The following is a 27,557-nucleotide window of genomic DNA, read 5'->3' as shown; positions in this document are numbered from 1 at the left end:
TGAACGACTGAACTGTTTATTCACACACTCTCCCTGTCAGACTCAACACTGTATCATGCAGTAAAACTTTTTTTTTGTTGTTGTGAATAACGGATGAAACATGGAAAATTGCAATATTCCCTATCGTACCACAACAGCTGTTAATTCTTCTGCACACACAAAACTAGGGCTCTATGATCCCAGTCACCATTCCTGTAATCTTTGACACATGACTTAATCAAGAAAGCAAGCAATAACGATGAGTTACATGCTGCACAATTCTTGTAATGGGAAATGTCTGTCCATATAACACTTAACACTAACTTGCGTACATTTTGAATGAATACACATGAAGTGTGTGTGTGTGTGTGTGAGAGAGAGAGAGAGAGAGTGTGTGTGTGTGTGTGCACGCACACATAATCATGTACAATTTCTGAATGTATGTGCAGTACACTGCAGACAGAAAAGGACAGTCTAAATTCCTGCCCTGTTGTTTGGTTCCTTAGCTCCAACACAACAGATCAGGAGTGACTTATTCCTAGTACAATGCATCATTCAAAACAATGTGCTCGTTCCTGAACCACAATGTTTCAAACCAATGTGTTTTTTTCCCTGTAAAGTGTAATGTCTCATTTAAAACAATGTCACTACTCTACACACTTCCACCAATATGACAGAAACACCTATGGAAAAGATGAGAACAGATATAAGTCTGATAGGGAAAATGCGTATGTGAATTTATATATGTGTACGTAAAATTAAATGTATACTGTGTACACATGGTATTAAACATATAGTGTAACGTGAACAGATTGTGTCACCCAACTTATTTCTTTATTTCCCCATGTTGTACTATGTTACTTTCATCAAATCTATTATCATGTTTTGCTGATGCGTGACAATTTCTTTCACCTGTAAAACAACGACAAAAAGAATTCAAATAATTAACTAACATTTTTAAAAACTTTGACAACACTGACTCATGCTAATCACCAAAGCTGATCTTCACTTTTAATTAGTCCCTTTCAGTCCAATTTCAGCAGGCAAGGTAAACATTAACATTCATTTCAGCTTCCCCACAAAAGACAAGAGGGATAACAAAAGGTATAAAGAGGTTGGCTTTTTTTCAATACCCTGAACTTTCAATAAAGTGTTAAGTTTACATGCCAACCACACCCCACCCTACCCCCCAACACACACACACACCTGTCACAACTCTCCCCAGTCCATCCCCACCCTTGACAGCAAGTTGCAAGTTTTACACACAAGTTACAACGTACGCTTCAGCCAAGACCAGCGTGGTATTTTGTTTATAAACAATGTTTCTCTACCGCCTTTCCTGTGTTTCACAAAAAAACAAAAAACAAAAAAAATCATGCTAAACGCAGTCCTCTTGTTAATGCATGTCAACGATGATGTGAACACAATGTCTGTTATGGAAATGGAACGATAATAATGATAACAATCTTCATTCAGATGAAGGCCAAAGCCCTTTACTGAAGAAGGTAACACTGCAAAATAATAGTTTTCATTAATTCAGAAAAAAACATGGCATAATGAATTTACTGGAAAAGAAGGATGAAATCCACAAAAGAAACGAAAAACGGACAAGTGAAAATAAACAAAACACAAGTTTTTCACTCTTCAGTTTTCATCCCAATAAATGGAACACACCACTTCTCAGCCTGTGGTTCTGCCACATTGCAGCGACTGTCTTTCACTCAATGTGTGTGTGTGTGTGTGTGTGTGTGTGTGTGCCTGACTGGGGAGGCGGGTGGTTTTGTATACATGTATGTTTGAATGTATGCTTGTATGTAAGTATGCATTGTGCTTATGTGTGTGAATAACTGGTAACTTCATTTTGGTGTGTACCATACTTTTCGGCCTACAAAGTACAAGGAGCAACTTTTTTTTTTTTTTTTAACTTAAATCTGCCCACAAATTCTTATCAGTTGTATGCACCCTACCTGTGTATGAAAAGTAAATTCTGACCGCCACATGGCGCAGCCTGTCACAACAAACTAAAAAAAGATATGACACTGTTCACAATTATGACATCGTTTACAATTAACGCATACTATCAGTATCACATTGAACAGCAACACTTCAGTCTTACCTCTTCATCTTCACCATCATGTCAAATTAGAACCAAAACATTTACATTTTACCAAATTTTAGGTGAACATGATTGAAATTCGCCCTTTGGCCATGAAAGAAGAGCAGTGTCTGAGTTGAGCAGAAATTAATGGTGCGAGAGTAGAGAGAACAGAAAAGTGAAAGGAACCATCTTTTGACAGCAAAATGGCTGACAGGTCTGAAAAAAAGGCTAGCAGACTGGATTTTGATTAAATAAGTTAAATGACCTGGGGCTTTACAAGAGTGTACATTTGACTGAAGGCTTTAAAAATTATAAAAATTGTATATAAAAGTATTAGAACATATACATATATAAAAGCAGGTAACAGAGTAACAGAACAGAGTCAACAAGCAGACGAAAACAAGTTGGACGGTAGGCCGAAAAGTATGGGACAGAAAGTGTTACGTGTAATATCATGTATTTTGCAAAGCACCTGGGGCATTCTTCTGGATAGAGTGCAATCTAGGTATTCATTTTTATCCTCATCATTATTCAAAGGTAAATCAACTCCCTCAGTCAGTGACACGTACACAGGCACTATGAACACATCATGCAGACACAGTCCAAGAGTAAGCATAGACATGGTAAGAACCAATGACAGACGTCTGTCCCCTGTTGCTACGTTCAGTAGTTGCGACCTTTGCCCTGACCTCCGTAATGTCCATCACCTCCACTGCTTCCGTACCTACCAACAAGGAACGCACAGCAAATTTTGCGGTCATCAAGAATTTTTTTTTTTCTTCTAAAGGACTACGTTCAATACACAAGCATACACCAACACAGTCACAAACACTGAATCACACACACACACACACACACACACACAGACTCACACACACGCACAGTGTCCCTCTCTCTCACATACACATTAATAGACACAGTGCACACACAGTGTTACAAACACTGACGCACACACGCGTGTGCAAACCCACATGTACATGTGTGCACACACACACACACACTCACATTCGCTCAAAAACACATTTCCCTTAAATCTGAAGTCCTGTAATCTTGCTTCTTGCATGTTTTGACAACAAGCACGCAACGCACTGCATTCTGTGTTCTGATAACTCTGGAACAGTCAGACACTGAACAAAATCTCAGACAGCCCTCCTTCCCTGACTCAACCAACGACACACCAGTCCTGTGATCCAATTTACATCAAATCTTCAGACCAAACACACACAAACACGTATTCACACTTCTTCTATTTTACTTTCACACAAGACACACACTATTGTATCCAATGTTTTTCTTAGCTTTCATGCAAGACGCACACTATCGTATCATACATTTTCTGTTGCCTTTTTTCCTCCGCAAAACTAGACACACATACTCCACAACCCGGAAAACAAGCGCACAAGGCACTGAACTCACCAGCTTTTCTTTTGCTTTCGCTGTCCTCCTTGCCGGCCGCTGTCCGGTCCTTTCCGTCCCCCCTGACCGTAGCTGCCCCTGTAGACCTCCCCTCCTCCAACTCCTCCTCCTCCCTGGTTGTAGCCCCCACCTCCCCCCTCTCTGCCTCTCCCTCCCTGCTGACCGGCTCCTCCTCGTCTTTCCCCCTGCTCTGAGCCGCTGTCACGCTTTCGCTGCCCTCCTCTTCCTCCTCCCTGGTGGTAACCGCCTTGCCGTTGTCCCCCCTGACTGTAGTTGTCTCCCCACTGTTGTTGTTGTCCCCACTGCTGTCTGCCTCCCTGATCATAGTAGCCTCCTCCCCTTTGCTGTTGTTGTTGTTGTCCTCTCCCCTGAATGTCGCCCCCTGCGCCATCTTCCGTCTTGGCGTAGCCGCTGGTGGTTCCCCGGGTCCAGCTGCTCAAGTCACGCGCTCCAGCCCCCCAGGTGGCTGTGGCGCTGGGCTGTCCTGCGAGGTCCGGGCCACCCTGCCAGCCCTGGTAACCACTGCCACCGCCTCTCGTCTGACTCTCTGTGGGTGGATCATAGGTAAGAAAAAAACTGAATGTCTGTGGATAGATCATAACTGGAAAGTTATTGACTGTCTGTGGGTAAATCATAAGTAAAAAAAAATTGAATGTGGACACATCATAACTAGAAAGTTATTAACTCTCTGTGGCTAGATCATAAGTAAAAAGAGGTGTGCGAGTTGTGATTGATGAATCGTGATGACACAGTCTTTTAAATAGTATTTTCGTTCAGTATGTATCTTACAAATTAAAAAAAAAATATCACATTCCTGTGTCTTATGTATAACACCATGTATTGTTAGATGTGCTAAAAGCAGCTGGCTAAGTACTACAAGAAAGCACATTATCATTATCATCATCATCATCTCTCACAGCCTAATTTACCTCCATGTGGATGCTGGTAATGCGACATGTCTCCTCCATAGCTCTGCTGGTACTGTGCAGTGTAGTCATGACTTGGGGAAGAACCGTATGCAGGGTTGTTGAAATCTTGACCATAAAGCTGCTGCTGTTGCTGCTGAGGGTTCAAATCTTGACTGTGCAGCAGCTGCTGGTGACCGGGCTGTTCAAACACACACACAAACGCATGCAAGAACATGCATGCATGCATGAAGGAATATACCCACACCCACACATGCACACACACATATGCACATACACAGGAATGTACCACACACACATACACTGGACTGCACACAGACACAGACACACACACACACACGTGCACACACACACTTGCAAGCACGCAGAGACAAACACATATATATACAAATGTTCACACACACAAACACACAACACATTATAAAACAGAAGTGAAAAAAAACCAAAAAGTCTCAGACATATCACTGAACCCACACATGAAGCATGTAATAGTATTTTCTCTTCTTTAAAAAAGAAAAAAAAATTGAAACACAGAATCCCATTACACTGAAACTTCACTTCCAAAACAACATTTTCAGATTACAAATGGAGGGTAGAAAAGAAAACAAAACTCTGAAGAAATTTGAAAATTATTCACAGTCCACAGGTACATAATAAATATTCATTTTCATTCTTTCCACCTTTGGCATTATTTTCAAGATACAAAAGTAACAGCATGATGTACACACACAATAAAATCAAACTAAAAAAAATTAAAATAAAAATAAAATGGCGGTTGGTCTGCTCAAATGGAGTTCAGTATTGACATGCAAGTTATTGGCTTTGACTCAGCTTCATCATCAACTGTCAAACAGCTTTCAACACGAAAGCAGGCGGGTGAGCTTAGCCAAACTGAAAATGAATTTGTCAGAACTTTTTGACGACAGTGTAACTGGAAGAGCTACTCACAATACTACCAAAGATGATGAGAAGAGGACAAGCTTACTGCAAGCATGTGAGACAGTTCTGTAAGTTGAAGCCACGTTTTTAAAGGATGCCATGCTTCAAGCTGCAGCCACCCCAGTTTTTGTTCTTTTCATGTGCGCAGCCTTCATTCTAAGAAAGTAATAATAAAACATGAACTGGAAGACTCCCTTTTTGCTGCAACTCAGAGTGCGTGGGGGAGGAGGATGTGGAGGATTGACCATGGTAAGAAGCAAGATCTTGTTTAATTTGAACAGGTCTTCAATGTTCTGAGTAATTAAATCTCAGTATGCAAATACTCCAGCCACATCAATGATATTTTAGAGATACTTTATTTTTAGCAAAACACACTAAAACACACAGCAACCACCAATAACAAAATGTGATGAAACCAAAACACTTGGCATCAACTGCACAAATCCAAACTCTCCTCTCTGGCACACACACACACACACACCAACCTGCTGAGCTGCATCATAGGCTGATGACGGGTGACCCCCCTGACCCTTGTCCTTGCTGCTGAGGACTTCACTGAGGCTTGCCGAGATCCCAGTGGGATCTTTCTGGATCTTGTCCAGCAAGGCCAAGTTCATCTTCAGCTCCTCAGCCTGTCGGGCCACTTCAAGCTCCAGTTTGCGTTTCACAGCCACTTCAGGCTGAAAACCACACATGGTTGCATGAATGAAACACAACGGGTGGAGGGGCGGTGGGGGTGTGGGGGGTTTGGGGAGGCGTGGGGGGAGTTGGAGTGGGGGGGAGACAAGTGTTATAAGAAAAGGCTTAATGTCTCAGGCTTTTTACAGCCATCGGGGCAGTGAACTCATATCCACTGTGTCTAGGGCCTGGCATAGGAAGGAGGGGGCCCAATCCTCTCTTTCCCGGCGTTTTAACTTTCCCCAACTGAAATCCGGTACCCCCCAATCACCACTTGCATAGAGTGATGAAATTCAGAGTCAAGTGCCTTTCCCAAGCACACAGCACCATGTGGAAACAGGGCTTCGAACCTTGATTACTGGTGAACACTGGACCAGAAGTGCATGCCTCACCCACTCTGCCACAGTGCCTCCTTGGTTAAAAGTAGCTGTCAAAAAAAACAACAAAAAAACAGACTGGCAGTTTTACAGTGCTGACTCAAAACAACCCAAAAAAAGTCCTGGTTCACATTCACATCATTTAAATACTGTTCCAGCAATGAGTTTCAGAATACTTAAAATTGGTCCAAAAGAACAACAACAAAAAATCAATAACAAAAAAAAAGTAAAAGAAAAGAACAGTCATTACAAAGCTGAATACAAAATTGAAGCTGAAAAGATAACACAACTGGCTGTATCTACTTCAGTCTCATGTACACATGTCTATGGTGCTTTTCCACTCTGTTGTGTCTGAGCACAGATAGACACTCAAACCCAGTATTCTAATGGAGTTTTACTCTGTCACACTTAAACCTAGTATTCTAATAGGTTTGCTCTGTCATCTCTGAGCACACACAGACACTTAAACCCAGTATTCAGACAGTTAAACCCAGTGTTCTAATGGAGTTTCACTCTGTTGTGTCTAAGCACACACACTTAAACCCAGTATTCTATCAGTTTTGCACTGTCATCTATGAGCATACACAGACACTTAAACCCTGTATTCTAATGGAGTTTCTCTCTGTCATGTCTGAGCACAGACATTTTACGTATATGACCATTTTTACCCCACCATATAGTCAGCTGTACTCCGTTTTCGGGGGTAAACCCAGTTTTCTAATGAATTTTGATATGTTGTGTCTGAGCACAGACACTTAAACCCAGTATTTTAATGGAGTTTCACTGTCTTGTCTGAGCGCACAGACACTTAAAAAAAACCCAAAAAACCCCCAGTATTCTAATGGAGTGTAGCCAGGGCACAAAACGAAAGGTCCCAACGTCCACTGACTTACCAACGATCCAGAGGCCTCGTTCTGAGCACCATGTCCTCCCAGCCTCTCGACGTCACCGGCAGGGGCGACAGCGGGATAGTAGTTCCCCCACCCTCCTTCCTCCCCACGCCCCTTCTTGCTGTGGCGGTTGTCCACAACCCCCTGACCCCCCATGTCGTCATGGTGATGGCCACGCTTCCTGGACAGGCGCTCCCACTCCTCCCTCTCCTGCCGCTGGCGCCGTCGTTCCTCCTCCATTTGGCGCTGCATACGAACCTTCTCTGCCTCCATCTCCTGACCCAGGCGCTGCAGTTCTTCCTGCTCCCGACGCTGCTGGTCCTCCACTGCCTGAATAATAGTAATATTCTAATGATAATCACATTGACAGTGATGATAATAATAATATGTAATACTTTTATGGCAGTACTTTCATTTGTTTGAAGTATTTTTATGGTGCATAGTAACAGTAATAATACTAATGACATATGGTACTTCTATGGTGAAATCTCACCCATACAGATATAGTAGTAATAACAATAATAATTGTAATGATAATGTTATAGTATACAGTACTTATATGGCACAAACTCCCTGTATATTACAGTTGCAGAAGTAGTAGTTGTAATAATAACAAGAAAAAGAAGAATATCCATTACTTGTGCGGTGAAAACTCCCCACACAAATACAGTATAGTAGTGATAGAAGTAATAATAATGATTATAACAATGATAACAATAAAGATAATAATATACAGCACTTACATGGTGCAAACTCCCCATACAAATATATAGTAGCTATAATAACAACACCGTACAGTGCTAACAATATATATGGCACAAAATCGTGCACATAAAGTAGTAAGACTGGCAGTGTAATACTTATATGGTTCAAACTCCCCACACAAATACAGTCATGATGAAAATAAGAATTATAAAAATAATATATATAGTAATGTATTGTGCTAACTCTCCATATAGTGGGCTGTAAGGGGTTCACATGAAACAATACATATACATTAGTACATAAAGGCGTACAACAAAAACTTGAGTACATACAAGAGTGAAACACACACACACACACACACACACACACACACCTAATATCTATCTATTCTTTCACAAACTACTGTCACAAAAATACACCAACACAAGAACGTCAACGATGAATCGCAACTCCACAACACAACAAAACAATAAAGGCGAGCTAGAGACATGCCTTCAGCTTCAGCATGGCCTCCTCGTGCATCCTCTCCAGCTTCTTCTTCTCCCGCTGCAGGTCCTCCCGCTCTCGACGCTCGCGCTCACGCCGGTCTGCCTCCTCCAGCTCCAGCCGGGCCTGCTCCAGCCTGTGGCGCTCCCTCTCCTCCCACTCCCACTCCATCCTCGCCTGCTCACGCTCCTCCTGCTCCCTCCGCCTCTCCTCCGCCTCACGCTCCCTCCGTTTCTGCTCCTCCTGCCTCTGCGCCACCATCTCCAGGTCCTGCAGGATCTCCATGTCCCTCTGCAGCTCACGCTCGCGCTGCGCCGCCATCTCGTGCTGCAGCTCGATCTCGTGCAGCATCTGCATGTTCGGGTCCCGGTCCATGCCATGCATGTATGGGGCTGGGTATCTCCTTCCACTGGAAGTGGCGGAGGGTCTGCGTCGTCGGCTCTCTCCTCCTCTCTGCGGTGGGGGCTTTTCTGGCTCCCTTTCCAGCAGGGGCCTCCTGCCCAAAAGGGGCTTCCTGCCCATGAGGGGCTCCCTTCTCGGCGCCCTGTTCCTCAGGCTGGCTGGCTTCTGCTGTCTGGACTGCTGCCTGGGCCTCTCCCTTTCCAGTCTCTCTCTGTGCGCTCTGGCCCGTTCTCGATCTCTCTGTTCGCGGCTGGTCTTCTCTCTCACCCGCCTCTCCTTCTCTTTCAGTTCTGGGGCCTTTCTCTCTTTTTCCTTCCTCTCCTGCTCTCGTTTCTCTTGCTCTTCAGGGCTGAGCTTCTCGCTCTCCCCTGCTCCTGCTCTGGACTGACTGCCTTTGGTCGCATCATCTGCTGGGACATCCTGAGTTTCTTTTGTCTCTGTTCTCTCAGTTTTCCTCGCTTGATTGCGAGCACGCACTTCACCAGCTTTTCTAACATTCAACTTCATCTGTGCATCTGAAATCATATAAGTTGATTTTCTTTAAATGATTTTTTAATACAAAAAAATTTGGGAGGAGTTCCCATCCATTCTTTCTTTTCCAGTGCATTAGCCCCCAAGTTTCTCATACACAACCATATCCAGACTCTTTCTGCTGCATTTCCAGTGGCAGCACTCCACAAGGAGCTACTCAATGTATGGTTGCTTTAGGGTTAATAATAATAAGAGAGAGAGAGAGAGAGACCCTGCAAAGCTGCTGAGTCGTTTCAATAGTAATCAGTGGTGCCTATCCCAATTCCACACATATACACTCAGGATACTGCTTACTGAGCCTCTACTGACAACAATCACTGCTCTGCTGGATTACAGAAAACAGGATGATATATCATATAGGCAGCCTAGGGGTTAATCAATATATTGGGGAAAAAAAGAACAGAAAAAATGAAGATAAGGAACTGGTGAGTTTGCGTTTTTCTGCTCCCCTTTCCTTCAAAAGGATGACATGGCAAGCATGTACACTTCGCTGCCACAATGACGAGATAACTTGTCATCGAAATATTCTGACTTTCCCTGCTTTGCATTCAGTTCATTGACAAAAATGCTGGTAGCTTTAGCTTGGGGAATCTCTCTAGATTCTATTCATAGCTAGAAACACCATCAACATCATGAGGCAGTCCTTTATTTGAACGTTTTGGTGGGTTACTGGCCACAGTGTTTGCCTGGCTCCTCTCCTCGCTTGCTCAACAAAATGTGGGACTGACGCCGTGCTCAAGACATGCGATCGTGGCGAACTAAATCAACCAAGATTGCTTTCTTTAGCTGATACTCAGAAAGAATTGAAGCATAAATTCGAAGGAGAAGACAGTGATGAACATTTATAGGACGATTTGATAGAAAATAAAGGGAGCTATCAAGCGAGTGGCCAAGATACGACTATCAGTGAGTGATGCCGGCTGTACAGTCGTAGCAGTCGACAGACTGACCAAATTATTAGTAGGACACAGTGTGAGCAATTTTCTTGGCACTCAGCCTACGCGGTCTGATGAGAACTGGATCAAGTGACCGTGTGAGAGGGGTGAAGAGGAGGAGGGTGGACACTGAGGGGGCATGGCCTCACATCCATATTATCACTTGGAGAAGTCACAATGCATTGTGTATCTATCTCTTTTTCAATTTTTTTTTTTTAACTGTGGTTGTTCTAGTATGATTTTGTGTCTGCAGATATCCATTTGTCCAGAAAATATATTTTAGTGCAAATTACCGGACTAATGTTTGTAATGAACAAGTTGAAAATGTGACAAAAAACAAAACACTTATTTCAAAACAACAGCATGTCACTAACAATATATAAAATGGGAAAATATCATGTGTTTTGTATTCTTTATTCATTTACCTTTCAGAAAATATATACTTTTATGGGTCTTTCTCCAGTTACAAAGAGCACTGAATTTTTTGAAAATTTGTACCTGTTTTTTTGGGAAAAAAAAACCCTGGCAAATAGATTACACTTAAGTCTTATTTTCCTTGCAGCGAAAGGGTTAATAATGGATTGCACTCATTGGAGAAAAGTGGAGCAGGTGTTCCTTTTACAACAGATCTACGAACTGAAGACAGTTTGGAATGTTATCAGGCATTGTACATTATCATTAAAGAAACAAGAAAACCATGCTAACTCCAAACAGAAACATACAATATTAAAATTAACTTGCTTGACAAACGAATATTTTTCTATCTCTCTCTCTCTCTCTAGTGCTTGACAAACCAATATTTCTCTATCTCTCTCTCTCTCTCTCTCTCACACACACACACACACACACACACACACACACACACACACACACAGAAGTATTCAGTATGTATCCGACAAAAAAACCCAACAAATTTCTTTTGCAGTTCTAAATGACGTTTTTCTTTCTTTCTTTACTCTATTGTCAATTCAAAGCATTTTCCCCTTCCTTTCTTTCTTCTGTTGTGCATTTCAAAGTTCTGACACACTCACTGCTGTCATGACTCACCTTTCTGGGACATGTTGCTGGCCGCCATCTCCACTTTCTGCCCATGGAGGTGGAGATCTTCGTAGGCCACCAGATGATCCAACACACTTCTGTGAGTGTTCAGCCTCACCACCGCAGAACTGTCCACGCAAAAACATCATACACACCCACCCCACAAAACATTTAATATCATATCAAAATAATGTTTTCAGGGGTCTCCTTCAATCGTCTATGTGTGAATCACACACATAGGTCTGCAGGGTTTGCCAAGGGAAGTAAGTACACCACTCAAAAATCTGGCTTCTAAAGACTGCATGTGCCAGGGTATACTTCCAGTTGTTAATGTCATGTTTTACAAGAATCAGAAACAAGAATCAGAAAAAAGCTTATTTTACGTTCTTCAAACTGTTCTTAATTAAATACATTACAGATTATTCAGGCACAGGAACTAACTGAAGGGGACCAAAAAAAAAAGTCTGAAAACTAGCGTTCAAATTCACCATTACTGCTGCTGACACACTTGTCAGTGAAGGGCTGTTGTCTGGGTCAGGATGTAGATCATCATTCTTTGTTCGAATTCCTTCCTCTTTTGTCCAGCAAAATCAATGACACCAATTCAAAGCGCATTGGAAGTAGTTATTGCACTTTGAATTCATGCCAGCCACACTAATTTTATTTCACTGAGGTTCAGCAGAGAAGGGGTTAACAGCTAACAGTAAGTGTATCCACAGTGAACACAGAATAATACCAGAAATTTTTAAAAAATCAACTTTCTGTTTTTCATACAATGCCAAGAACGGCCATTTTCCAGAATGTAATAAATCCATCCATTTCTCGCAGTACACATTCAGGAACATATACTTTCCTCACCTTTCTTAGAAAACTGACATGTTAAGGGTACTTTTCAGTGTCAAAACTTTTTCTGTCTACACATTTCTGACATTCTTCTGTGCCAAATTCATGTTTGTTAAAAAAAAAATAATAATAATAATAAATAAAAATAAAAAAGACAGATCCTGCTGATGGCCACAAAATGATGGGAAAACATCTGTAAGCCACAGGCAGGGGAAGCCGCAATTTCCAGCTGTCCACATACGTTTGTGGCGCCTCTGCAGGGATAACTGTACACCAAATGTAGTCAAAAGACAGGAAATATAAACTGGTCAGATAATTTCTAGCCAAATGCCAGGTTTTACACAAACCAGCATGGTTCCGCACACATATGGTGCTAATATATAATCACAAAAATATGACTGAACAGTGAGCGGCAGACAGGTCTGTCGAACTTGTGACAGGCACCTGAAGTGTTACTCTGTCCACATGTCTGACTGCACTTTTAGATTGCCTCAAAGACACAAGCAGGCTGACACACAATAATGTGTTCTCCAACTGATGACTTGTTTCAGTGTGACCCTCAGTTAATCAAACTTCTTGTTCCATCCATAGTGGTCAGTTGAAATTATCAATAAAGTACTGAAATACTAAGCACTCTTTAGCCATTCTGGAAATGTTATAAGGTCCTGAAGCCTTTTAAGGTCATCGGGGTAGTGAACTGGCTCGGCACAGGAAGGCAGGGCCCAATCCTCTCCTTCCTCTCCTCCTCCTTTCCCCAACTGAAGTTTGGTACCCATTCACACATGGATAGAGTGAGGAAAAATCAAAGTAAATGTGCCTTTCTAAGGACACCCCACCATACTGAAACAGGGCCTGGAACCCTTATCACTGGTGAACACTGGATCGCATGTCCAACACCTCACTGACTCAGTCACGTTGCCGCCTCTGGAAAAGTAGCCTGGGGCTTACTCCACCACATCAAGCAACTTTTCTTTCAGTTTTTGTGCTCCTACCGTTAATAAAACACTCTTGTCTCTGAGACTGCTGATGCAGCAACTCTGTATGTGGTTTCATGTTAAATACCAATGATGGTCATCAGCTTGTCACTGGCCAGTCATACCTGATTCACTATAGTACCAGGGATGAGTTCTAGCCTCAGTAGACAGATTGCATTGTCAATACTGTGACAGTCAGTCGTATCCAACTATGACCATCAGAACGGTAAAGGAGGCAACTACTGTCCAAACTATCTGGGCTAGAATTTGATTGCAGTGGAGACTGTCTTCCCCATGTTACATCCCCACTCTCTTATCCAAGAGAGCTTTATGTCAGCTGGCATTTGGATGGTCCCCAAATGCCAACTAGCCCCCAAGGCTACAGCACTAAGAGCCAGTGCAATCTTGCCTCCAAGTCTGAGAGTCATAGTCCTTCACAAAAGACTAAGCTGTATATGGATTCCCACTGGTGTGGAGAAACCATCGATCATAAAGCCCAATTGTAAGCTTATGGCAGTCTTCTGTCAGACAGGAGGCAAAACTGATGAATACATGATACGCACAAAATTCTGACTGATCACTCTCAGGTGTGTCATTTTGTTCTTTTCTGCATAAAACGAAATACTGACCAATGAACAATGATGAAAAAATCATATACGTATGAAAAAAGAAAAATGTAATCTTGCAGGCAAACCAGGTTTGGAAATGAAATTTGTAACCTAACTATGAAGGAGTTTTCTGTTTTTGACAGCTGCTTTTGTTTTCAAGATGACACAGTCTTCCTTCAACACATCCTTCCATTGCAGACCCTGAGTACTGTTGTGGAAGATGCTGCCTTTCTTGTGAATGAAGCCCTCAACACAGTCTCAAGATGCTGGAGCTAGTGATTTGCAAAGATTTGAAAACTGCATTGCTGAGCTGCTGTTGCTATGGCAATACCAGACTTTGCACATAAAAATATCTTCAGTATTCCTCCGAAACATCCAAGATACATCCAGGATAAATGGTAACCAAAAAATCAGTCAACCATTATTTCCCCCGCCAAGGTTCAAGACCTTAGCTTGTATGGGAGGGGATAAACTGGCACACTGCTGCTCTAGTTCTGGCAAGGAAATGGGGAATCCATGTTTTGTCAGAAGTAAGACAACAGCTAAGAAAATCACCAAGAGCCTGCCTAAAAAAGGCAGCACGCCTTCGTGACACACGCTGATACAAGTGTGTTTCTGAGAGTCAGTCAACATCATGCTGATACTGTCTTCATGACAAAGGGTTGAGATACAATCAAAACGACTGTTGTGCAGGAGTCGCATGGCACTCACACTTCCATTGATGGTCACTCATCGTTTGACATGACTGCTTGTACAATTATGCTACGAGCTTCTCTGTTTACTAACATTTGCAGGTTTCAGTCACAATCAGGATCAGGATCAGGATAAATGTATTGCAGGAGCCAATGTGGCCATCATTGCAACGGACTTGGAAGAGCGCATGTTCAAAAACAGAACAAAAAAAACCATCTCTATTGTTAATGATGGAAAACAGTAGATGACAGGGAACTTTTGATGGCCGCCTTGAATGCTGTGGTAGTCCCTACACACACAACTCCTTCCTCCAGCTGATTCCATTCTGCTGTTGTTTTTATGAAAAATGAGTTCTTTAGTTGGTCTATTTTGCAGAATGGAATTACAAAGCATTGCTGTTATTAACAGTTCTTTCCACTGTATTGTCTGTGTCATGATCTTTATATGAAGTAGGTTTGGATCATCTGCTGGTCTTGCTAGCAGGTGTCAAGAGCTTTCCTGGTGGAAAAGCTGATATTTGGTCATCAACAATCCTGTGCATTGTGGTGAGGCAGAAGATTCTGCATCAACCCACCAGAGCCAGAGGTGGTAATTAAGGTATTTGTAGCATGTGCGTCACACAGCCTGGGTCCTTTGATCTGTAATCTTTGGTGATGAACTGGGTGGCCTGGTGCTGGACCCTCCCGAGCCTTTCAAATCCATTTTGAGGTGGGCGGTTCCATACAGCTGCTCCATACTCCAGCATGGAGCAGACAAGTGAGATGTATGCCATCCATCAGCTCTCTGGAGGGCAATTTCTCATGTTTCGTTTGAGAAAGCTGAGCGAGTAGTTGGCTCTTTTGCCATCATTATCAAAGCTTTGTCTTCCTAGTCCTGAATTCAGCCACCAGCATCTTGGTCTGGTGGTCAGAAGGGACAGCCTTGCCTTTACCATGTCTTCATGGATGTGAGGCCTTTCATGTGCAGGTATTGGGTGACAACACAGCTCTGAGATACAGACTGCTGGGGAAAGTACTCTGAGGCACCATGTCATCATAAATATGACAACAATTGAACTTGGTATGCAAGGCTCCACACAGCAGGTGCATCAGCCATCAAAACAAAATTCCAGAGACTGGACGAAACTAAGGTCAACTCCTTCATAGTTTAGTTACAAATCATTTTCCAGCTTTGTACGTGGACAAAAGGAAAAAAAATACCTGGACACATGCCCAGCTGTGTGTGACTGACTGCGCCTGGAGCATCAACAGCCAAACGTGGTGCATACCAAGTTACAGAAATTTTAAGTTCCACTCTATGATCCATGCCTTGGCAAGGAAACCTGTTATGCAACATGCCCTTGAGTGAGATTTTGTAATGCCTCAGTTGGTTTTTTTTGTGTGTGTCATGCTGACCCAATGCCATTTGCATGATATATCCCTTTCAGCATTGCTTGATTCCTTGTCCTCATTCATTTGAGGACATGTAAATCACCAGGATAGGTGGGTGTGAACTCAGAATCAAGAGCCATGGATTATAGGGCATTGGCAAGAAAAAGCAAACATGGAATGTGAAGGCTGCAAAACAGCAAAACAATATTTCGCAAATACATGTGTCTTTCACCTTGCCAGTGCGAACTTTCAGTCAAAATGGTACAAACATGAAATGCCACTTTCTAACAGAAGTGGAAAACAAGGACAAAATCTGGGGACTGTGTGACACACTTATCTCACAGAAGTGTCCACCAAGTCAGCAGGACTTACCTCAGGGTGTCAGACACGGGCACCTTGGAAATCTTGCAGGCAAATGGAAATACTTGTCTCAAAAGTGTTGTGTTCACCTTGAAAGGGAGATTAGTAAGGAAAAGTGACCTCTCCTTAACATCCTGATCTGAAAATGGAACAGATACAATATGACTGGTGACGATGAACAAATGCTGTCCCGATATGCAGACGACTGGAAAGTCATCCAGGTCAGGTATGCTTCACTGAACGTGTTGGCCAGATTACCTGACCAGCGCTGTGTCAGTTTGCATCTCTCCAGCCTGGTGGATACCAGGACATGGTGCAGGGATTGGCTTCGGTCACTGACCAACTAAAACGACTGAAGAGTGAATGGCATGCATTCCTGCATTTGAGTAGATCAACAGATTTCTTACGTCAAGGATGCAGTATGAGCACATCTTTTTTCTTCTCTCCTTTTTTTGTTTTTTTGACCAGGTCACCTCCAAAAAGACACCTGTTGTCTCTTTTATCAGTGGGTTCTAGGACCTGGTGCGGCCAAACTCAAGCCAATCCCTGCATTGTGTGACATTACCAGCACAGAGTACATCTCTGTTATGCTGCAGTCACTGATTAAAACACCTTCCGCATGTATCATATGGTTAGCACCACAGTAATGATAAGGCTCCAAAGAAAGAAGAAAAATCTGATACTGAGGCATATGTGATAATATGCATAATATGCTGAAGTAGAAACTTCAACTTCTGTCATGTCCTGTAGCTTCCAACCAAGTCCAAACTTACATCCTCAGTTTAATGCACATTCCATGAAAATTCTAACCATGAAATGATGCATTTGAACATCCCATCTGCCAAAAACCTTCAAGATGGCAAGATGACTGCACAATGACATCACTCATATCACTAGGATGTTCTAGCACATAGTTTTTTTATAGTTTTTCCCCACAAAGAAAATCTTTTGTGGGAGTTATCACCAATGGTATCAAGACTCAACTGTACTGTGGATCATAAAAATATCACATCAGCCACAAGCTGCAGCTTGTGAAATCTCTGGGAGTTTGACCAGGTGATGACAGCTAACTGCATCTACCCAGGCAGGCTGAGCCACCACTTCATACTGGTGGACTTTCCCAGTCAAGGAGAAAGTCCATTTCAGACTTCGCTGTCAGTGCTGCTGAGCATTTACCTTCACGGCTTCAGAGAGAAACACGCCCTTAAAATTAAATTTGTGACTGTCACCAAGTTTCCCATGAAGAAGAAGATAACAAAGCATCCCTGCACCCTCCCTTTCTCTGCACAAGCTCCCTCCTTCCTCTCCATCTGACACGACTGCATGCTGTCTGGTTTCATCGACTCGCTGAATCAGTCTAAAGCAGTCATGTGATGATCATGTTGAGGGAAAGCAGACAGAACTGAATGAGCTCACTTGTCTGTCTGTCTGCCTACTGCATTTGCAGGCTTCAGCTTCCACATTCACTCGCAGTGATACGAGTGAGCTTTTGTGTGCATAACTATTTTTACCCCCCCTGTTCAGGCAGCTACACTCCATTTTCATGGGTGTGCATGGATCATGGGATACTTAATGCACATATTTGATCTTCTGCATGTGCATACACAGAAAAGAGATTAAGGCACTAGCAGGCCTGCAGGTATGTTGGTTGGGGAGATAAGAAAAACCTCCACCCTAAACCCATCATGCGCTGACCCGTTTGAATCAGCACACTCAAACTGAAAGTCCAATGCCCTAATCAATTAGTTATGGTACCTGATTATTATCTGCAGGTAATTTTTGTCTTCTTTCTTTTTATTATTATTATTATATTTATACAGCGCTGAAATCTTGTGCAGAAGACAAATCAAAGAACTTTTTTTGCTGCCCCATCATCTGTACCATTTCAGTGGCATTACTTCCACACGACTCAATCCGAGTCCTCTATGCACAGCCTCACCTATTCTGATTTAATGTACTGAGGACACCACCAACTAAGCCCCCCACTGACAACAACAATGGCTTAGTCGCAGAGCCAGAGTGAGCATCTCAACCAGAGTAAAGACCAACACCACATCCTCCAACGGCAGTCCTCCATAAATCCGCCGACACTGAAGACGGTAACTAACATTCAATGGAGTTTGGAGACCCTTGTTCCATCCTGTATCATCTAATAAACAAACAGCTTCTTCCTACATCTGACATTGTATTATTTTTGAGTTGCTGCAGATTTCTTTACAATAAGGTTAAGACTGCTCCCACTGTGTTAAGTGATCAATCATGGAAATATTTCCATGTGTTTGATCAAAAGTGACTTTGCCTCTGCACAAGTGGCTTCACACAAAGATCACCTCATCAAGAGGTGGTGCAGGTTACACAATGGACAAGTTAGGGTCTGCAATCTGATGTGAACAACAATGTGAGCTGGCATCCTGCGAGCCACATGAAGGACTACCTCACCCTTCAGACAGTCCACAAGCACATGCAGAATCAATACATGACCAGAGATGCAGACAAACCAAATGCAGGATAGACTATGCATCTGTGACAAGACACATTCTTCAAGTATCTTATGTGGTCAAACTTTTTTTTAAAAAGAAAAGATTTAATTATTGCTTCACACTCATATTTAACGCATATCTGCATCTCGAGAATTCCAAGAGACTGGCACTGTCTTAATGCAATATCACTTGCTGAATTTCAGATCTGAAGAAATTATGTAAACAGTGTCAAGTCCCAACAAGACAATCCATTGCAGGTGTGGCCCAAATGACCAGTCCCTGAACAGAAGCCTCAGCACAGCTGGCAGATTGTATCACAGGATTGCATCACACCAGCTGTCAAAAGAGCTGCCTCCACCAAATGATGCAGATGCTCATTAAGCAATACTATCCTCACAGCCATATATATAGTAATGATGGCTCCATGTTCGGAGGAACTGACTACCGCCAAGGCTCCTCAAGACTTCGAACCGCGTCTTCTGAATAATGCAAGGAAAACACGCTGACGAACTCAAAGAAGACATATGCTGAATAATACAAGGAAGACAATACATATGCTAAATAATGCAAGGAAGACATATCCTGACTAATGCAAGGAAAACATATACTGGGGTTGAAGTTCACATAATCAACATTGTGATTATGTGCCACTCCATCAGAACATCACATTTCAATTCAATTGGAGCATTAACAAGATTTCCTTTAGGCTAATGACATAAGCACCACGCGAACTTGCTGATAATCTGAACAGCAAGACCGGAATAAGAATGGAAGAAAAGTATGGCTAGAATGATTATACATAACATTCCTTTGTGTGTGCAAAATGGCATGTCTTTCCTTGATCGCAGACTTGCTTGCTGACATAATGTGTGCACAAACACAATGTACAGTACGACCTTAAACATAAATACTACACACACACACACACACACACACACACACACACACACAGTGACACATATACACACACAGTGACACACATACACATACACACACGCACACACACACACATGCATAAGTATTTTCATCAAAAACATGTACACACTGTTTACAGTTACACAGACCATACTATACCAACTACTAGAAATAGCATATGACTCCTTTGGGGTTGAAACTGTTTCCTCTTTGTGTTTGCTATTTTGCTTTATCGTTTTCTTAGCTACACATTAGAAATGGAATGTTGTGATCTGCATGCTCTATAAGAATAAGCAGCCTTTAGGGTTTAACCAGAAATTATGTTTCCTGTTTTCGAAAGGCAGTTCTTCCTGCTTACCATGTAATTAATCCACAGGTATTTTCTCTGTCTTGTTTAGATGTAAAGAGTTAAACATACACAAACATATGTGCACAGACACATACACAAATATTCACACATGCACAGCAACAAAACCACACACACATAATTATATAATGCACATACACATACACACACACTACATTCACACTGCACACTAAGACACCGTATGACCTCAGCTCCATGGTTTACTTACAACGATTCAAACTGGGGACCTTGATCAGGTTACGCCTGTAGTAGGAATTCATCATCTTCAGCTTCACTGGAAAATAAAATGGCATAACCACTCCACTCTTTCAATCAGTCACTGCACCAACAAGGTTCAGCCAATCAAACTCACCACACCACCCACACCCTAACCAATCAAAAACCGCTGAATAAATCACAAAGCACATAGCCCTTGTAAGCTTGCTAATGCATTGCAGTCTCCATATTTACAGTATAATAGACACAGGGTTCCCATATTGTATTCTACTGTATTACTCTTTTTGTCACAACAGATTTCTCTGTGTGAAATTCAGGCTCTTCTCCACAGAGAGAGCACGCCTCTACACTTGAGAGTGCCACCGGTTTTGTTTTTTTTCTGCCTGTAATTCTATTTGTTTTCCAATCGAAGTAGATTTTTCTACAGGATTTTGCCAGGGACAACCCTTTTGTTGCCGTGGGTTCTTTTACTTTGCTAAGTGCATGCTGCATACAGAACCTCAGTTTATCGTCTCATCCAAATGACTAGCGTCCAGACCACCATTCAAAGTTTAGTGGAGGGGGAGAAAATAAAGGCCACCAAGGGATTCGAACCAATACGCTCTGATTCTCTCACTTCCTAGGTGGACGCATTACCTCTTGGCCAACTCTCCACACACCAGACCAGACAGAAAATTTCCACACCTACAAAAGACAACTGAATCCAAAATTCATCTGCAACTTTGATCATAAAAGAGATCAGCAGATATCCCAGCACTGGTGTTCAATTTTCATCACTTTCTGGGGATTTGTTGTTGTTTTTAATGCGTTATGGAAGCTTTTTGTTGAATGGTACTAGTTAAGGGTTTTATTAAAATTCCAAGACTTTTCCAAGACTCCTCAAGGGCAAAACATATTTCTCCTAGACTTTTCCATCCCTGGAAATATTTTTCTCATTTTCTCCAACACTTTTCAAGACTTCCATTACTATATACCAACTCTAGTACACATAAAAATGCATGATACACCCACCCATCCTACTCTCCACCCCATCCCCACCCACCCCGAAAAAAGACTGGTACTTGTGATTGATGCTGTGGTCAGTTTAAGTCCCTGACCAACATTACACAAGAAATGAGTTGGGGAGGGGTGGGGGGTGGGGTTTCTTTCCATGGGGAGAAGACTGCAGACTGTGGAAAGTAGTGAAAATGAGTGAAATGTCTGGCTAAACCTATAGAATGCTTGTGTCTACATGCAAGTCTTTTTTTCTTCTTTTTTTTTTTTTTTTAAATAACATTCATTCATCTACCTACCTCAGACATATAAGCACACACATGTGCTTGCTTGCTCTCTCTCTCTGAGTCTCTCTCCACCCGGACCCCTCAGCGTAAGAGTGTGTGTGAATGTGCTTGTGTATCTGTCAGTGGGTATGCCACTGCCAGTATGTGTGTGATTATGTGTATGTATACTGGCCGTGTGTTGTGTCTGTGAGAAACAGGAGGGTGGGGTGAGGGGAGCTATCCATATGTGTATGTATGCATATATACCACCAACTGACTCTATGAGTCTGTGTGTGTGCAAGTGCATGTGTGTGTGTGTGCCTGGACTGAACTACAATACTACTACTACTAATAATAATAATAACAATGATAATAATAATAATAATTACCCAGCAAGAATTCTTCAGATGAGAAAGCGGATGGCACGGTAAGTAGTCTGTCACTGACGAGTATCTTTTTCCATCCCAAGGGCCGTCTCTTCACAACTTCGAAGGTGATATTGTTGCAACAGTAGGTGAGGGCATACAACTTAGGTAGCAGAGCTCCAGGCCTTTGGCAAAATATCTCGATTTTTCTATGGGAGACAGATAACAATACATATATTCCACATTTTCACATATTTCCAAGAACTTCAAAATTCATACCATAATTTGAACAAAGATTTTTTTTAATTCAGTCATGTCTTTTTACACAAAATCATCCTGCCTAAAGTCAAAACCAAAATCTGGCAACAATCAAAATTAAAAACTGGGTTTTCAGAACAGGCACATGTGCACCCCTGAAGTAACACCCCTCTCCCCTTAGGTTAAATATTAAAAAAGATTAATTTTTCAAAAAAACTAAAATATTAAATCAAGTCCATATATTCTGTATTTCACTATTTGTAATTTTTTTTCTTTCTCTGAATGTGAAAAAAAAAAAAAAAAAAAATCCTCTGAGAAAGGAAAAAAAGGTTCACCTGCAGCAGCAGTACCAGTGTGAAAAATCTCACCTGGAACCGGCAGCTCCATGTACCATGCGCACAGTGTCAGCCTGCGTCAGCAGATGCGCAAATTCAGGCCGCACAAAGTCAACATATGTTGTGGGATAAATCCGTATGCAGGCGTGGAAGCAGTCTGTGGATAAAGGTTAAATAACTGAATTACTATCTTCACTAACAGAACATTTTCATTCAAAATACCTGAACAAAAAAAATCCATCTCTAATAGTAATAGTATAAACCTCTCTTCCCAGTCCTTCACCGCAAAATAGGGAAAATAACTTGTTTCAATTACTCATCATGCATTCATAAACAAAATCCACAAACTTTATAAGAACAAGAAGTGAAACACATCAAGTACAGTGCTAAACTTTTGACATTACAACTATAAAACTGCATTTGAAATAAAATAACCTTTTTTTTTTTTAAATGAAACGTGTGGCTTCACTGAACTCCTTTCGATCTACAGAAAAATTTAAATGTTTGTTCAAATAATATGTATCAGAAGCAAGGCCTTCAAGACAAATCTACTCCAGCGCATGAATTATTGAAAAATCACACACAAAAAAACCCACTGTACATTGAAACAGGAAGTTTTGTACCGCACTGTTCAGACCATCACTACTGACCTATATCAGTACCTTGAGTTTGGAAAGTATGTTCTGACCTTACTTTGGCAAAAGCTGTGAAATAAGGGTAACCAATCACTGTGCCAGTTTTGATGAAAACTTGGTGTGAAACTCCAATTCTATAAAAAAATTAATATATATATATATATATATGCAGGATGCGTTAATCCTCAGTACACCATGTTGTGACTTTGAACTTTGACCTGCCTGACCTTGACTCCATGATTAGGTCTTTCAAAGGCCTAGTTTGATTACACTGTGGCAGCAAAGAATAATAAAATAATATGCTGAACTTTAAACTAAAATTGCCACTGAGTATCTTTTAAGACAAACAAATAGCAATAAAAGCAATTTACATATTCAAATTAGTTCCAGAGATATGGCATTTTAAGATTCATTACTGTTTTCATTTACCCGTTCACTTAATTAGTTAATAAAAAGCCATTTTTAAGCCCCAACCATGAGAAAAAATTCATTCTGTAGATTTGAAACTTCCAGAAGGCACACTGCAGTATCCAGATGGGAGACAGTTTTAAATTGCTATCTTCTGTGCGTTTTTTGTTCTATAGTTATGAACCTTCAAAAAAAATGACAAATCTTACAGACATAACAGGGTGTTGATTTCATGGTAAAGGAACTCTGACCCAATGGTGTAAGCCAATGAACAGTGCATACGCTATAACGCACATATAAATTTCAATTTACTTGTATATTCTTAACCTTTCCTTTTATATATATATATATATATATATATATATATATATATATATATATATATATCGTTGATTGAATCATGGTAAAGATAGTATGCAAGAATTTTTTGTACCAACAAGCTTTTCCTCGCACAATATTAGGCCACTACATCATCACTATTGTTCAATATTCCCAAAAGCTTTTTCTGAAAAAATTATGTGACTATCATTCACAAAAAAGTGCCATTTGATGATTCTGTGACCTTGACTTTTCTTCTTGGATCGCAACAAAATGCACCCAGATTATTGTTTAAAACATGCCCAGAACTTCGTCATGATTACACATCCAAACAACACACTCACTGGCATCAAAAGCTGGACCAAAGTATGCTCTTGGAATACAGGCATTCATCTTTGAAAATTCCAAGCTGGACTCTGGAAAGGCAGCGTATTGATCACTCAGCACTGGCTCTGTTGTCTTCCCCTGTGTCTTTCCTTGCTCCGTCTTCTCTTCCCCGCTTGCTTTTGGTTCTGTTGACTGCTTGTCTGCTCCCTCTGCCTCTTTTGTCAGAGGAAAGTCCAGCCTTTCCTCGGACTCTTCCAGGTCCATTGCAAAATCAGCATCTTCCGTTGCTGGCTCCTCCCCTTCCGCAGCTTGTGCATTCTGAGCTTCTTCAGCCTTTTTCCGATTCCAGAGCTCCTCAACCCAACTGATATCACTGATCTCATCGTCTTCCTGATCATAAGCCTCACCGTCATCATCATCGGCACCCTCACCCACCAATTCTTCAGCATCGATGTCTGGACCCTTGTTAAAGCATTCATCATCATTTTCCTCTTCTCCAGCCAGCTCTTCCTCAACAATGTAACCTTCACCCTCGTTGAAGTGCTCGTCAAGATTTTCCTGTTCTTCATTCTCCTCCCCTTCAATGCCTTCAATTTCTTGTGCCTCTCCTTCTGCTCCTTCCATTTCTTCTGCTTCTCCTTCTATTTCAAACCCCTCCATGACTGAAGTGTCAGCAGCCTCTCCTTCTGCTTCTTCTATTTCAAACCTTCCTGTAGCCTCTCCTACTATTTTAAACCCTTCCATAGCCCCTTCTATTTCAAACCCTTCCATAGCCTCTCCTTCTGCTCCTTCTATTTCAAACCCCTCAGTAGCCTCTCCTTCTGCTCCTTCTATTTCAAACCCCTCAGTAGCCTCTCCTTCTGCTCCTTCTATTTCAAACCCCTCCATGACTGAAGTATCAGCAGCTTCTGTTTCTTGCTGTGCCTGTGCCGGTTCTTCAAGAGGAGCGTCTGTCCCTGACGGTAATGCATCATCATTTTCACTTTGGGCAGGTCCTGCTCCATCTCCAGACTCTTGTGTGGCGGCAGCTGCTGCTGCTCTTTTGGAAGCCCGCCCTCTTCCTCGGGATCGTCCCCTGGCTACCATTACTTTACTGGTCACACTACTCCGACGCTATGCTTGGACAGGATTTCTGAAACACATGCAAACAGATGCAGACTGGTTTCTGTTTGTTTGTTCAATTCATTCTTTTTTTTAAATTGGCAAGGTTTATGAAACACATACAATCTTCAATTTCTCACCAACTCCTTTAAAGTTTAAATATATTGTAAAAACACTTCTCACAACTGACTTCTTCAAAATGGACCCTTCTAGGCCTTCCCCGTATGTTAATGAACATGCTATTTTAGTATTTATGTTCATGGCCTCAGAAAGGTTGACTAGGGTTTGTGACAACAATGGCAAAACTGTGGCAATCTGTGTGTGTGTGTGTGATTGCGCGCGTGCGTGTGTGTGTGTGTATTGCGGGAGTAAGTCAAGTCAGAATGAAGCTTACTCGGCACAAATTATGCATGTCCTTTGTGGTAAAAATGTTACATATGTGTGAGGTGCAGCTTGAGGAGGAAGAGATGACTGCATCGTCTATACATCTTTGTAATCTGCGAAGCGATGCTGCATAATACTAATAATATTGTAGATTTGTGTAGCAGTAGCACCCTTTCTCTCTTAGAGCTTTGGGTGCTTTACAGGAAAGAAAAAGTCACAAATTACATACACCACTCATAAGGTTGAACATATTCCATATTATGAGGATCAACACAATGGAAAGAGTGTTCACATCCCAAATAATTTCAATTTGCACTTCAGATCATAGTTTTTCTTAATTTCTGATGGTCAGTCAAAAAACAAAAAAATAAAAATCTCAAAATATGTAACAGCAATTCATAGATCTATAACTTGATCCTAAGGAGCTGGCACTTACACTGAAAAAAAGGAGAAGAAATTAATCAAAATAAACACATCTATGTAAATCGGTGTAATGGCTGGGAAACGAAGGGTTTCCTGTCACAGAGTCGTACTGACCGTTTTCTCTCTCTCTCCTTGTTTTTGTTTCTTTTTCTCTCTTTTTTTCTTCCCCTTTTTATTCTTCTTTTTTCCCCCCTTTTTTTTTCTTTTTTTTCTTCTTTCTTTCTCTTATTCTAAAATGCTGATTACCATTCATGTTTATAGAGCATTTCAAACTTCAGCCAACGCAGTGTGTGTGAGTGTGTGTGTGTGTTTGTTTGTTTTGTTTTTTTTGTTTTTGTTTTTTTGTTGTTGATATTGTTTTTTGGGGGGGTTCTTCTTTTTTTTCTTTTTGCTATTTCTTTCTTCCTCCTTTTTTTCCCCCGACGGACTGATATCCAATCTAAAAGTATCTTGCTGTTTCTTGTCGCGACTGTTCATCACATTGCATGCGCATGGGGTTTTTATGTTGTTGTTTTTGTTTGTTTGTTTCGCTGTCTGTTTGCTTTTTTTTTAATTTGATCTTTAGGATATATTGTGGTGTGAAATGTTAGTCGGGTCAGTTACCAGCTCATCACTTCTTTTCCACTACGAGACCTCAGGCTGAAGGATGTGTCCAAGGTGATAGGGAAACCAACGATCTCTGTCTTTTGTTCGTTTGCTTAACTTTAACACCATTTCCTTAACGAACTTGAAAAATGCATTTTTCTTCATGCCAAGGTTGATTTGTTAGTTCAGATCCTGCAAATTTTCAGTCTCGGCTGAGAACTCTGCCTCGGTGTGAGACCGTGTTTTGTTGTTGTTGTTGTTGTTGTTGTTTTGTTTTTTAAAGCGGGTTGAAAATGATCATGTTCGGCTCTGCTTCTTTGATGAGCCGAGAGCGTATTAACCTTCGGCCCATCTCCCTTATGCCCTCGCCATTGCCTTGTTCTATATTATACGTGATTCTCAGTGGCCCTCACATGCATCCTGCCCTTTCCCTCTTCGCCGCCCTCCCTTCTCCACCCTTTACCCACCAGGCGCAGTTACCGTGATTCGAACCCCGGACCCTCAAACTGAAAGTCCAACGCCTAAACCACTCGGCTATTGCGCCCGTCTTCAATTCCAGAAGAAAAGAAAAGAAAAGATCCAACCTGGTGAATGACTAAACTACCCATTCATCTGGGCGACTCATTCATCAACTTATTTGGTGATAAGATTAAACTTAAAGTCTGCACCACGAGGAATAAAGAGCACAGTATAAGCTAAAGAACACTGTCCTCGATTCGCCCACCTCTCCCCATCCCTCCGACATTGAAAACATAATCAACTTATATAATGCATCATATTAACATTCTAAATCTAATAATAAATACAAAAATGAATACCTATTACCTGGCGCTATCACCGCTGCGAGTGAAAGAAATCTCACAAAACAAAATCCGCAAAACAAAGTTCGATCTCAATGGGTGCAGAAAAAAAGTATGGTATCCTCACTTCCGG

General features: G+C 41.6%; 1 protein-coding gene across 1 annotated transcript; it reads right to left on the bottom strand.

The window, feature by feature from the left end:
* On the bottom strand, nucleotides 1-27,557 carry LOC143292717 (uncharacterized). The gene is made up of 13 exons (XM_076603236.1): nucleotides 27,450-27,557; nucleotides 24,149-25,263; nucleotides 22,477-22,600; nucleotides 21,875-22,059; nucleotides 20,219-20,284; nucleotides 16,261-16,387; nucleotides 11,410-11,528; nucleotides 8,497-9,411; nucleotides 7,307-7,629; nucleotides 5,844-6,038; nucleotides 4,423-4,600; nucleotides 3,494-4,040; nucleotides 1-2,801 (listed from the first exon to the last, which is right to left on the bottom strand). The coding sequence occupies exons 2-13, from the start codon at nucleotides 25,215-25,217 to the stop codon at nucleotides 2,741-2,743; spliced, it is 3,909 nt and encodes a 1,302-aa protein (XP_076459351.1). The 5' UTR covers nucleotides 25,218-25,263; nucleotides 27,450-27,557; the 3' UTR covers nucleotides 1-2,740.

The sequence above is a fragment of the Babylonia areolata genome, chromosome 18 (assembly GCF_041734735.1).
Source record: "Babylonia areolata isolate BAREFJ2019XMU chromosome 18, ASM4173473v1, whole genome shotgun sequence".
Taxonomy (NCBI): domain Eukaryota; kingdom Metazoa; phylum Mollusca; class Gastropoda; order Neogastropoda; family Buccinidae; genus Babylonia; species Babylonia areolata.
The sequence above is the reverse complement of the archived record's forward strand: the minus strand, read 5'-3'. Positions and strand labels throughout refer to the sequence as shown.